The 13,067-nt window shown below is 47.7% G+C and overlaps 1 protein-coding gene across 3 annotated transcripts in view; it reads left to right on the top strand.

Moving 5' to 3' along the window:
- The window catches only part of STX8 (syntaxin 8), an 86,683-nt gene that overhangs the window by 10,207 nt on the left and 63,409 nt on the right, over positions 1–13,067 (top strand). For 2 of the 3 annotated variants that reach the window (XM_082294318.1, XM_082294317.1), the window contains exons 5-6: positions 1,349–1,473; positions 2,812–2,904. The exons of the other annotated variant lie outside the window; for it this stretch is intronic. In XM_082294318.1, the coding sequence (XP_082150444.1) occupies positions 1,349–1,473; positions 2,812–2,904 (218 nt within the window). The remainder of the gene's footprint in view (positions 1–1,348; positions 1,474–2,811; positions 2,905–13,067) is intronic. 3 annotated transcript variants of the gene reach the window in all.

Raw genomic sequence — 13,067 nt, 5'->3', positions numbered from 1 at the left:
GTGTCCCAGTGTCCGGGGAGAGGAGGAGCTGCAGAGCTCTCCGTGCGGGGATTTTCCGGCCGTGCTGCTCCATCCCACGGCCAGGAGATGTCCCCAGCTCCCCAGAATTCCTCCCGGAGCTCCGGCCCGAGCTCGGGGCTGTGCTTGGACACCCTTCAGCGTCAGCAGGGCCCTGACCCCTCCTGGCCCCGCTGTCCTTGTGCAGAGTGACCTCCTGCCCCGGGGCTTTGGCCACAGAGGGATGCCCAGCAGATGTGGGCACTGGGCAGCATCAGAGCATCTCCTGGAGAACAGCTCGATTGAAAACTCGATTAAAAACACCAAAACCACTGCAACATGCAAATTTGGGTCTTGGTGTAATTACAAAACATCGAGGATTTAAGAGATTCTAGAGTCCTCTCAGTTCTTCTGTTTGGGGAAGTGCTTTAGGAAAGAGCAGGGAAAAGGTGAAATAGGAAAGAAATACAGAGTTTAGAAAAAGCAAAGCAGAAAGCAAAAGCTCCAGCTTGGGAACATCTGTGGGGGAACCAACCTTACCATGACTCCCCCTGAACCTGAGCTGCAATTCCGGGTTCAGAGGACTCTCAGTCAGACATGAGGTTTGTCTTGTAGGAAAAACCAGTGAAGAGCTGAAAGGCAGAAACCAGAAATCTGGTATTGAGGAGATATTTAAGTGGGGTTTCATTTTACTGGTTGGATTTATGTGCCCTGGACATGGAAAACTTGTTTTCTGTGGTCACCAGGGAAGTGTCTGTAACGTGAACAATCTCAAGTCATAACTCTTTGAAAAGAAACCCCATTATTTAATTACTCTTTCATTTGAAAGTGTGTGTTCCTGGCTTCTCGTTCAGGTTGATGCCAGACTAGGAAATGCAGGGGGGGAGCTGTGTCCACCTACAGCTTTTGAAATTCAGAAATGTTCCTGGTTAGGTTTGGTCAGGATTGCAGGGAATTCAAGGTCTCATCTGATTTGCATCTCTGTTAACAAGTGGATCTTTTCACTGTTTGAGGCTGTAGCAGTGTTTTTATAAGCTTGTGTTCTGATCATGTAGCAAATACAGGCATAATGTGCATTCCCAGGAATGTTGTGTGTTCTGCACACAAACATTTTATACGGATATGTTACACAATCTGTGGGATGTATTTCACTCTGTAGCCTAATTGTTCCCTGTGAAATGAGTTCTCTCTTCCCTTACCACGGCCAGCCCGTGAGATGGATTTGTTACTGGGGGTTGTTCTTGGCTGGTTTCTCCTGGGGTTGCACAGAGCCCCATGGAGTGCTCAGCCCTGGCTGCTGCTGTCTGCCAGGGGCTTGGTGTTGGGCATCACTCACTGAAGCTGTTTTCAGATCCAGCCTCATGGCAGGAGGGGTCAAACGAGGCGTCACCAACCCCTGGCTCTTGGAGGAATCGGAGGAGACCAGAGGACTTGGCTTTGATGAGCTCAGGCAGCAGCAGAGAAGGATCATTGAAGGTACAGGAGCCTTTCTGGTTGTTTGGAGCATTGCTGGGACCTGAGAGGAGCCTTTATTTGAACCTCAATACACCAACCTGTGCTGAAGTTTTTTTATTTACAGATGTCAAACACAACAGCTCCAGGCAGCTGGAGCTTTCTGCTTTCTGTTTTTGCAGGAGCAGCATTGTGCTTGCAATGCTCTGAACTGGATGCAACTTCTTAAATTAAATTTTGGAAGTCCTGATTTTGCCCATATTCATGGTTTTGGTGTGCTGTGTGATCCCATAACTGCACTGGGTGCAGGGGTGGTGCTGGGTGCATTAAATGAATTGGAACGAGATAAGAATTAACTCATCCAAAAAGGGTCTTTAGATTTTGGCCCTCAGCACCCATAAGGAATCTCTGACTTTGGAAGTGTTGGGAAACCTCAGCCTGAGGATGTCAGGTGGTTAATGAGGTAATTTCCAGGCAATTAAAGTATTGGAAGTGGTGGAATGAAATCAGTCTCCAGATAAGACCTGCTTCGCTCTGCATGAGTGTACAGCAACTTGTGTACAGCTCAGGAGAGCGGCCTGAGCTCTGTCTGGATGGTCCAGGAGGAACCTCAACTGCGTTTTTAATTACATTATAGGTAATTAAACTGAGGTGAAAGAGATGCTGGAGGGCCATTGAGGGGAAGGGGGTCCTGGCCACTCTGTTTGGGCAGCATCACTGCTGTGCCCTGGGCGCTGACCCTCCTGCAGCTCCTCTCTTGCCACTCCCTGGCAGCTTTGGGCAGGGAGAGCTGCACATTTTGGCTGAGGGGCTCCCTGGTGCCTGCAGGGCACGGGGGATGTGGTTCTTCACACAGGAGCTCTGCAGAGTGTGGGAGCACATCACACTTCCACTGCCCCCGTCCCCTCTCCCTCAGCTCTCCCCCAAGCTCTGCATCCTCTTGCAGCTTTAAAAGTCTCTCTGAATTCTTTGGTGTTTGCATCACCTGTTTTCTTTTATTCATGTTAAAAGTTGCTTGGAAAATTTAAAAAGGCTAATCAGGAGCTCACTGTGTATGCCAGAAAATCCCCTGCATTTATGATTGAGTAACAGCTGAATGTTAAATTCTTGGATTTTGTTTTTTTTTGGATCCTCAGCAAAATGTCTCAGCCAGAGCAGAGAAATTATTTACCCATCATTCACATTATTTCAAGAGTACTGTTGCCATAAGGATTAATTTTCATGTTGTGTTCATGTGTTTTTCTTAATACATTTTAGCCCTTTAAGCACAGAGTAGATTTTTGTTCTTCACTTCTACCTATTTTATGTAGCCTGGCATAGCAGCAACTTTTCAAAGTAATTTAATATATTTTCCTGGTGCAGAACAAGATGCTGGACTCGATGCTCTTTCTTCAATCATATCCCGGCAAAAACAAATGGGGCAGGAAATTGGGAATGAGCTGGATGAGCAGAACGGTAAGGACAAGATTTTGCCTCACTTTTATGTAAGACTGGAATTGATTTTTTTCTCTCCTCACACAACTGCTCTTCCTGCCCACAGAGCAAGCAGCTGACACGAAAGGTTTATGTTCAAGCAACCACTGCAGATTGTGCCCATTCATCTCCTGATTTTGCTGTGCCTCTCTCTGTTCCCTGTGGGCTGGGTACAATGTGTAACCCTTGGGGTGCTTCCCCGAGCCTGACTTTTGAACAAAGAGATTGGTGATTGCTGGTCCAAAGCACAAAATTAATTTTGTACTCGATCTTCTGCGTTTTTCTGTTTTGTGACAGTTTTTATGCGGTGCAGGGCTTCACTTGAGCATTCTCATTCTGTGTCTTTCCTGATGAACTGAGTGAAAGTCTTGAGCCAGCGATTAAAGAGGAAGCACTGCATTGTTTGCTCCAAATGATTGGGTTTGGGAGGGTTCATGGCAGTGAATGTAGATCAGATTAAGTGCAGCACTGAAGCAGGAGTACCTATTTCCTTTCAGAGGAGCCAGTGTCCGAGTGGTGGGATTGCTCTCCGGGTAAATCCTCTTTGTTGCCCGCTGAGCTGTGCACATGAGCTGGCCCTGGGAGAGCAGATCCTCCCGTGCTCCTGACTTTTCCATTCCTTCCAACTGCTGACAGTTCAGTGAGGGCCCTGCCAGCTTCTCCCTCTCACAAAGGCTGCACCCCTGTGCTTTATCCTTGGCTTGTGCTTCCCCACTGAGGAGGGCAGTGCCCTGTTCCTTGCTAATAAATGCTAACCCTGAAATCTGCTTCTTCCTGGGATGGTATTTTCCCTTTGTATCTCCCTGTGAGTCTGCTCAGAGTCAGGAGTTTCCAAATTCACAATCACTGCTGTGAGGTGCTGCCTGGGAGCTCTGTTCTGAAGCAGAGTGAAGCAAGAGGATGGATTTCTCCTGTTTGCCATGGCTAAATCCAGGAGGGATCAGAAATGCCTAGAATATGTCTTTGTTTATTAATTTTAAGGTTGTTAAGGAACGGTTTGTGCAGCTGGGAGAGACTGCTCAGTGCTCTTGTCATGTTCTGATCCTCTGCCTCATGTGAGGAAAGACATTTTCAATTAGGGGTCTCATCTCATAGGTTTCTTTATTAATCGTTGCTTAAAAAGTCACATTAATTGCTTTTTTTGTTGCTCTAAATAGGAAACAGGTGGGAAGCATGAGCATGTTTATGGATTCTCTGTGAAACTTTGGTTTCTCCTCAGGAAAATACACGGTCTGTGTCCCATTTCTCTGTTGGGGGTTGGGGAGGGTTTCCCCAAATCCTTATGTTCTTGGGACCCTGAAGGTTCTGTGTTTTGTGCCATTGCATTTCTGCCAGCCTTTCTCTAGCAATGAGGCCTCGAAACATCTGTGAGATGGAATGTGCTTAACCCTCCTTTTTACAAATAATGCAAATAATTCTGGTGGTGTTTGTCTTACAGACAGTTACAAAACCCTTGAGCAAAATTCCTGTGTTTTCATGGGAGCTCTTCCTTGAGCTACAGGCAGCTCTTTCTCAAAAGAGGGAAACTTTCCCAAGTGCTTGGAGTAGGAAGTGGTGAGGACTGTCTGTGCTGATCCTGAGATCCTGAGGAAACTGCTCAGAGCCCGAGCTCTGCTCGTCGTGTCCCACAGCCACGAGCAGCAAACCTGCCAGCCGTGTAGGAAGTATCATCAGGAGATGTTTAAGCTGTCCAGAGAGTTGGGAAATAGCCTGACTTTACAGATGTGGGGGCAGATCACTCAGCACTTGGCTTCATCCTTGCCAGGCAAGTGGAACTCCCATGTTTCCGCTGACTTTATGCAATCCCTTTTTTTGGGTTTTTTTGGCGGATATGGGGGGATAAGGTCAGACATTTTGTTGCCACTGGCACCCTGGAAAAGCTGAACTCCTGAGCAATATTTTCCAGGGGCTGTTTTCCTGTGCACATCTTACTTCATGCCCTGTGCTTAACCATGAGCAGACTTTGCTCAGGCGCTCTGCCAAGCTCCTGTCACTGCTGCACGCTCAGGTTGATGAGGATAACTGCCCTGCAATTTCCCCTTGCCTGGAATCCCTTTCCTTCCTAGTGCTGAGTGATAATGGCATCGTCTGTATTGTGGGGAGGCAGGGGAAGTTCATCTTCATTAAGTGCTGCTTCAACGTTTCTTTTTCCTCGAGTCAGACTTTCCATCAAACCGCCCCTTTCTGTGGGAAGCTTGACTTCCACTTCCCTGACCTGCTGGGGATGTTCCCACCTTCTGCAGCTCAGGAGGTGCCTGTAGCTTGTCCCGGTGTTAAAATAAAAAAGTGGCTTCGTTCAGAAGCAGCTGATAATGTGCATTAACGAATCAGCCTTTGGGGAGTTGGGGACTGATTTTCCAGACTTGTTCCTCGGCTCTGCTTTCTCCATTCCGAGGCAGCTCCGGCTCTCTGGAGATGTTTGCACTTCCCAGCTCTCCGAGGTGGCCAGAGGCATTTTCCCCCGAGTGCCGGTTGGTGTAGCTGTGCATTTGCAGATGCGCCGGGACCGAGGGATTAATTATGCAAAGTTTACTCCTGCCCGGAGCTGGTACACGTGAATCCTTTGTGTTTGTTAAATGACTGCAAAATGATTAAACTTTGCCTGCGGGAGGGAGGTGCCTCGGCGGTGTCGCTGCTCGGAGGAGCAGCGCTGGAGCTTTGTCCCAGGGCATCCCCGGGCTTTGGTGGGAGCTGTGCCCAGGGAAGGGTCCGTCCCTGTCCGAGCACAGGCGGTGACACGAGGTCTTTCCACCCATCTCTCCAAGATCTTCAGGAGCCAGCAGGGACTGCTCAGGTGGGATCCCTCCAGCCTGCCTGGCACAGAATATCCTGGAAAAGCCCGTTCCCCCCGGGCTGCAGCTCGGATGGAGGTGGCTGCTGTGTGCCTGAGTCCCATCCTTGGCTTTCGTTGTGCAGCATCCAAGTTTTAATGGGTGTCTCACGTGGTTCTCCACTCAGGTTTTCACTATAGCCCTGTCCTGCAGATTTTATGGCTCTGCTTAAAGCTGATGTGCCTTTGCAAACCTCCTGAGCAGGGCATTTCACACTGATGAGCAAAATAGAAGCAGGGTACCAGGAGGCATTGTTTTTTTCCAGCCTCAGGAGCCTGCTAGCAGTGGGATTAGCAAAAGAATTTTCCCATCATTAGCTCCAAATTTGGCCCCAGAAAACTTTCTGTGATCCTTTCATCTGTTCCATAAAAAAAAAAAAAAGAAAGAAAATAGTGTAAATGGCCTCTGGCCCTGGTGATGAGGCAATCTAATCTAGTGCAATAATTGTGGAAGAATGCTTTCAGAAATTGTGAATGCTGTTTGTTTTACCCTTATAGAGAAGTTGTTTTCTCATTGGGACATGCTTGCATGAGAATGGAGTACTCTGGGATGGATGGTAAATATTGGGAGCTTGCAAAACTTGCCTTGCTTGGCATTTTCACCCTGTCAGTGTCCCTTTGCTTTGCTCCGTTGAGGATGGGTTCTTTTGCTTCTGGCTCCTCTGAAGTTTATAGCAGAGTGCAAATAAATTCATAAACAGATAAGCTGCAAAATCACACACTGTTTGTGTCCTTTTCCTGGTTAGGAGAATGCTGTACCCAGTCAGGCTGCTCTTAACCAGAATGGATCATTTTAAGTAAACTGTCTCTCATAATAATCCTTTAATTACATGGTTACGTAACATTTTCAATTTCTTGTCAAAATCAAGTTTCTAAAACCGACCAGAACTTGTAGCATTATGTTTTTGTTTACAGTAGCTTTGCAAGTCAAGGTTGCAGTGTCACCTCTGGTCACAGTGGATGGCACAAAATCCTCCAGGGTGATTCAGCTCAGCCTGGTGTGAGATTTTTGTTACCCTGACGCTCTGCCATCAAAATGCTTGAGACTGCAGCCCTGTTCTGGCTGCTGCTCTGCACACACCTAGAGAATTGCTCTGCTGTCATCAATGAAGGGAGTGCAAATATTCCTGGTGGTGCAGAGACTTACTGGAAATAGCACCAGGAATGTGATGCCCCTCTCCCAGGGCAGTGCCCAGCCCCAAGCTCCTGGTGCAGTCAGGATAAGGACAGTAAAGAGCTCCTCCTAAAGATTATTTACATGGCTATTGCACAGTCCAAAAGTCGTTTCACATTTCTGTTTATTAGGAGCATTTTTGCTGTAATACAAACTAATTAGCACTGTGTATGAGCTGTGCTGGAGTTATGAGCCTCAGACCAATGGGGCTGTGGGTGCATTGCATCATTGTTAGGATTAGTTTGTAAATCAGAAATGATTGAAGATTAAATTTTTAGAGATGTTCATCATCCTGTCTAAACAATATCTTTTTTCATCCTATGGAGTTACAGCCCTGCCTGCTGTGACCCCCTTGGAGATGGCTCCAGTCCTGCTTGGAGGGCTCTGGAGGTGTTCAGCATTCCCTGGGAAAGGCTGAGCACCAGCAGGTTCAGGTTTGCTAGAAACCTCCATAGAGAAGCATATGTTTCTAATATTCAGATTTAAAATAACCATTCCTAGCCCGAGTGACCTCAGACCATGCAGACAGATTTTAATTTTGCTTCCTGAGCTTATTGTACGGAATAGAAACAACTTCAGTGTTACTGAGGCACTGCTCTGTCTTCATTGCACACTGTTTAAGTGGATTTAACCCTTCCTGGGGGAAAAATTGACTTTGCTTTTTGTCTTGAGTGGTCTAAATAGTGCAATACTTAGGCTGGATATGAACACTGAGAAGCTGGGAAATGGCAAACCTGAGGTTACACAGCACTACTTGCGTGTATTTCTGGTCCTAAACCACTTGCACGCTGTTTTCTGCAGGTCTTGCCTCATTTTGTGCATAGGACTGTATCTCTTCTGGGGTTGAACTGTGTGTATGTAGTGACAAAAACCATTTGTAAGGTCCCTGCCTCTTTCCTTCCAGGTGTGGGAAAACGTTTAGAGAGTGAGGCGAGGGTTGTAAGAGGAGTTTGTAGCAGCAGCAGCAGATAAATGTTGCCTTAGAGCATAAAACTGTCTGTGCTGCTGCCCAGGAGCTCGGTGTGAGGGTGGTTAAGCCATCCCAGCTGAGCTTTTCCAGGAGTGATTCCCTCTGCATGCCTGCCTTGGCATCCCAAGCTCTGGTTTGCCGAGGTCTGGAGCGCTGGCACTTGGCAGGAGCTGGTGCAGGCTGAGCTCTGGGTGTGATGCATCACGGAATGGCTGGGCTTGGAAGGGACCTCTGGGGATCATCTGGTCCATCCCCCAGGAAGGATTGGGGAATGCAGAATCATTTCCTTGTGAAAGACCTTTAACATCACTGGGCCCAACTGTAAACCTGACGCTGCCAAGTCCACCACGAAACCACGTCCCTGAAATCCATCAAAATAAATTAAATATTGCTTGGAAAGGTAGATAAGGTTTGGTTTGCATGTGGTTTTAAAAAAGAGAGAGGTTCAAGCTCTCTTTTACGGAACATCCAAAATAAACCTTAACTATTAGTTCTCCTATTTTCCGTCTGAGTTGGAATAATAGCGTTTCATCTCCCAAGGAAGCTGTCAAAATCAAAATACACTCAGACCTGCTGGCAGGAGGGCCATCGTGGGAAGCTCTGTGAGGGAGCTTTAACTCTTCAGAGCAGAGCTGGAGTCGTGTGCAATCCATGAGGAATGCAGCCTTGTGCTGGGTGATGAGGATAAAACAAATTATTTGGTATCTGTCAAGGAAGTAACCCTGCCTGTGCTGCCTGCTGGGTGATGGAAACCAAGGTTACACTGAATTTGCATTGCTTTGAGAAAGGTGTCTACACAAAATAGTATTTATAGTGTTTCCTATCCTTTTAAGCACAAGACTTTGCTGCTTCAGTGTTTATTTATCTGTGAAATTTCCTGGTATTCTTAAAAGGAAGGTGGAAAAGCAGGGAAGCCACTGCAGAATGGATCTGTCTCCAAGCCTGGGTCAGCAGCCAGATGGGAACCTGCACAGGGAGCTCTGGAGCTCAGGCTCAGGGTAATTTCAGCAGTGTTGGATGATTGGAGCAGCATGAGGGAGGTGTGAGGTGTCCTGCCCGTGGCCTCACGGAGGGCTGCTGACAGCACGGGGAAGAACAAGGAGCAATCACCCCTGTGCTGCCTGTCAGCCTCTGCTGGGATGGGTTTGCACCCCTGTGCTGCCTGTCAGCCTCTGCTGGGATGGGTTTGCACCCCTGTGCTGCCTGTCAGCCTCTGCTGGGATGGGTTTCCAGCAGTCAGACGGGGACAGCAGAACAAGCTCCTTGTAAGCACTGGGGAGACAACAGCTCTCTCCTTGTAGGAGTCAAATGAATTTGGATTTTTTTCTGGAAGAGCCTTATGAAAAGAATTAGGTGTTATTTGAACTTCAGGACAGCTTTGGTGCTGTTGCATGAGACGTCTTTGTAAGTCTGTGGCAGCATGGGCACAAATGATTTCCCTTCCCTGGGTGTGTCAGGGATTGGATAAATGTTCTTAGGGATTGGCTGTTCATGGTTGGAATTAAACACGGCTTGAGCTGGGGTGCCTGGCTCTGTCTGGAGTTGAGGTCAAGAGGAGCAGGAAATCCTTCTCCCAGGAGTGACACAGCCTGTGTCAGGAGGTTGGGAAGTCCTTGTTGTGGGACACCTTTAGGAGCATGTATCATTCCAGATGGCTTCAGCTGAGTTAGAGCAGGAGGTGGAGCAGACGAGTTCTTATTTTCTGTTGTGACCTTCCCTAGCTCGCTCTTTCCTCTCTCTTCTACAGCTTGGCTTCCTTCAGACTTCTCATTCTGCTGCTTTTATTGATTTGATCTTTAATCTCCCCTTCTGAATGTGTCTAATCCTCACTTTTGGAACCACCCATCCATATTCCAGCATTCTTGCTCAACCAGTTCCTCTCCTGGGTCCTTTTCCATCCCCCTCTCTCTTCTGTGTGTGTCACTGAAAACATTGGGGTCCTGCAGCTCCCGAGGCTGCTGCAGACTCTTAACGTGGAAGAAGCAGCGTTGTTCTGACATGGCTCGGATATTTTGGCTGAAACTCTAATTTTACTTTCTTTTTGAAAATTCATCTGGCAGCAGGTTCCAAGCTGGGACTCTCGAGCCTGAGTTGTTACAGCTTTTCCTCGTTGAAGATGGGGCTTCTCCTGGGAAGCAGCAAATGGCCTCGACAGGGGGCCGTGCTCCGAGCCCCTGTGTGGGTTTTGCTGCTCTCTGTGGCCCTGGAGATGCTGCTGCTGCTGCTCCCGGTGGTGTTTGCAGCGCTCCCAGCCCCGCGTGAAGCACGAGGCCGCACCTGGCGGGGGATGAAAGCGCCGCTGCTGCCCAGGGCTGCTCGCACACAATGAGCCTGGCTGGCCCCTTGGCACGGGCAGCCTTTTTCCTTGAATGGTTCAAGCAGTAAAATAACTGTTCAACATTTGTCTTCTCAATTATGTGGATTTTTCCACAGTTAGTCAATCCCTACCTCACCCACCCCGCACTGGGGAGGGGGAAGCCGTCTCCCTGCATCTGTCTGTGTGGGGACCAGAGCTGCTGGAGAAATGAGTTTCCAACTTCTTTAAGCCTTTCAGGATTTTTTGATAAGAGTTACAATCTTAAACATCTTCTTTGTTAAGCCTTGTCTTTAGTTTCCTAACGGAGAGCTCTGGTAGAAGCCTCAACCTTTAGCACATGAGAGTCTCCCATCTGCTTCTTCAGGCGTTTGATTTAAACTGTTTAAAAAGAAAACAAATCCTAACTGTAATTGTAGATATTTCAAAACGCTGATGGTTCTTTTCCATGTTAATTTAGCTTTTCCTCCGTTCAAGAAAATCTCAAGACCAGGGAGAGGGGATTTATTTTCCCAGCCTGCTTTCCTGCTTTCTTAGGATGTCTGTCGTGTGTCATAAAGGAGCAGGAAGGGACAAACCCAGCCTGTTCTCCTTTACAGCCCTTTTTTGGTAGTTCCCTACCTGTCTGGGAGCAACTGGAATTCTGTATCCTGACCTTACAGTTGCTGCTTGTGGAAAAGAAAGGCAGGGGATAAATGGCCCTGTGCAGAACAGCCTTTGCTAGAGGATCTAGGAAAATGTTATGTGGGTTTCTGTATAGTTTTATTTATTTTACCCTCATAGATACACCAGGGTGTTCTACCTTACTCATTCTCCTCTGGTTTTTGGCTGAATCAGGGAAGCTTTTAAGGTTTGAGACAGGATCCCAAATGCTTCCTCTCTGCTCTGATCTGGTGTTCACTGAGCAGGACACGGCTGCTTCAGCGTTTTCACATGGTGACATTTCCCTGTCTCTGGGCAGTGTTTTATTCTCGAATCCTTAAGCACCACTTAGGCTAAAAATAATGTTTTATTTTAAAATATTTGCTATTTGTGGCAGTGAAATACAGCTTGAGGGTTTCTACTTCAGTGTATACATTAAAGACTCTGACTTCAGTGCTTCCTCTGTGCCTTCCCCTTCTTGGAGGGTTTTTTCAGGTTTTATGGGGGGAAGGAGGAGGTGGCTGCTTGGTCCCACATCCCTGGAGAAGCTGCTTGCCCAGACATTACTGGAGAGGAGGTGATGTCCAGGCTTTAAAGGGAGTCATGCTTGGTGGGAACCAGATGCTCCTGCGTCATGGTGATTTCGGTCAGGGCTGCTGGGCACTTAATGGCCTTTTAATAGATTTCCCAGAAAACCTGTAGGGCTGGAAGCTGCACGGTTACAACGCAGGGGAGAATAAGAAAACCACGTTTCTGGGCACGTTGTGCTCATGAGGTATTGCTGGAATCTGAGGAGTGCTTTGAACTGGGCTTACTCAGCCCGAGCCCCAGCTCAGAGCTCTCCAGCACATTCTCCTGGTTTTCCCATTACCTCCAAGTGCGTGTCCAGCTCATCTCTCCTCCCATCTCTTCTCCCATCTCTCCTGTTCTCTCCTGTATTGCTGCTCTGACTCTTATGGCCAGTCCTCTGGAGATGATGGCTTACCGTGCCCAAAATGCCTGGTGTGGAATTGTTCCCCATCAGGCTGGTGTCCAGCACAACTCACAGTTCCAATTTGTTGATCCCAAGAAGTTGGACTTGTGGTCAGGCAGCAGAACCAATTCCTGGGTGCAGCACTGGGGTGGATTTGTCACGTAATTTTGAAGTGTTCAGTTTAAAGAAGGTTCAAGTGCCAGGTTGTGCCCACAGTGTTTGTGGGAGCTGATTTTTCGTGGGGGGGGGTTTTGGCCTGTGCTGTGCCAGACCTTTTTGTTTAATGCCAGGGTCATGGCAGCTTGATGAGGCAGAGGGAAAGCTGGGAGCAGTTGCTTCCTCAAAGCTGTGTTTCAGTCAGAAATGTAATTAATGTGACATAAACATGGCATTCTTTTAAAGTGGTCAAGGTGATATCTTGGAGCATCACTTAAAAACTGATCAAATCATTATGCTGTAACTATTATTATAAATTAAAGTAACTTCCTTGCAAGCTTGAGTGTAACCTTCTTGTTTGAATTGCTGATGTATTAAATGTGTTTCGTCCCTCTGCGTCCCAAACCAGCTGAGCTGATGTGGGCATTACCCTGTTGATGCCATGCATTGTGAAAAATATTCTGCCTTGTTGCCTGACTCCTGTCCTTTCCTATGATCCCAGTGAGCTCTGGGAGCAAGTGGGATGTGCTCGTTGTTCCCAGTGAGCTGCAGCTTCCAGACATCAATAACTGGAATAATCCTCCAGCACAACAGTAGTGCAAGTCTTGGATGTGGAAGCAGACAAAATTCCACTTTGCTTTCTCCCACCAGTTTTACAAGAAACGCTTCAGCATGAAGGGAATAAATCACACAAGGTCCCATAACGTGAAGTGTCTGGCACCAGAGTGCAGGGGCACAATCAAATCTGGCTTTTGGCTGCGTGGATCACATTGTCCTGAAACAGCTCCAGGGGTGTTTGATCTCAGCATTTTGTTGGAAATTCACTTACAGGACCAAGTTTGCTGAAAAATTCTGGTTTGGGGCCAGTCTTTAGTCTGAAACATCTGGGCCTGGCAGCTTTTTCCAGGCTCAGGGTAGGAATTCAAGCGATACCTTTGTGATAAAAAGTGATGGATTTGGCTCTGAGATAGCGAGGCCACAGTTCCCAGTTTGGAGCAGGATCCCCTGGGCTGGGCTGGGGACCAGGGACCCCGGGGTGCTGAGCTGAACCTGTTCCTCCAGGTGTGAGCACAAATGCTGAAGGGA

Source organism: Coloeus monedula (genome assembly GCF_965178545.1).
Source record: "Coloeus monedula genome assembly, chromosome: 19".
Taxonomy (NCBI): Eukaryota; Metazoa; Chordata; class Aves; order Passeriformes; family Corvidae; genus Coloeus; species Coloeus monedula.
The sequence above is the reverse complement of the archived record's forward strand: the minus strand, read 5'-3'. Positions and strand labels throughout refer to the sequence as shown.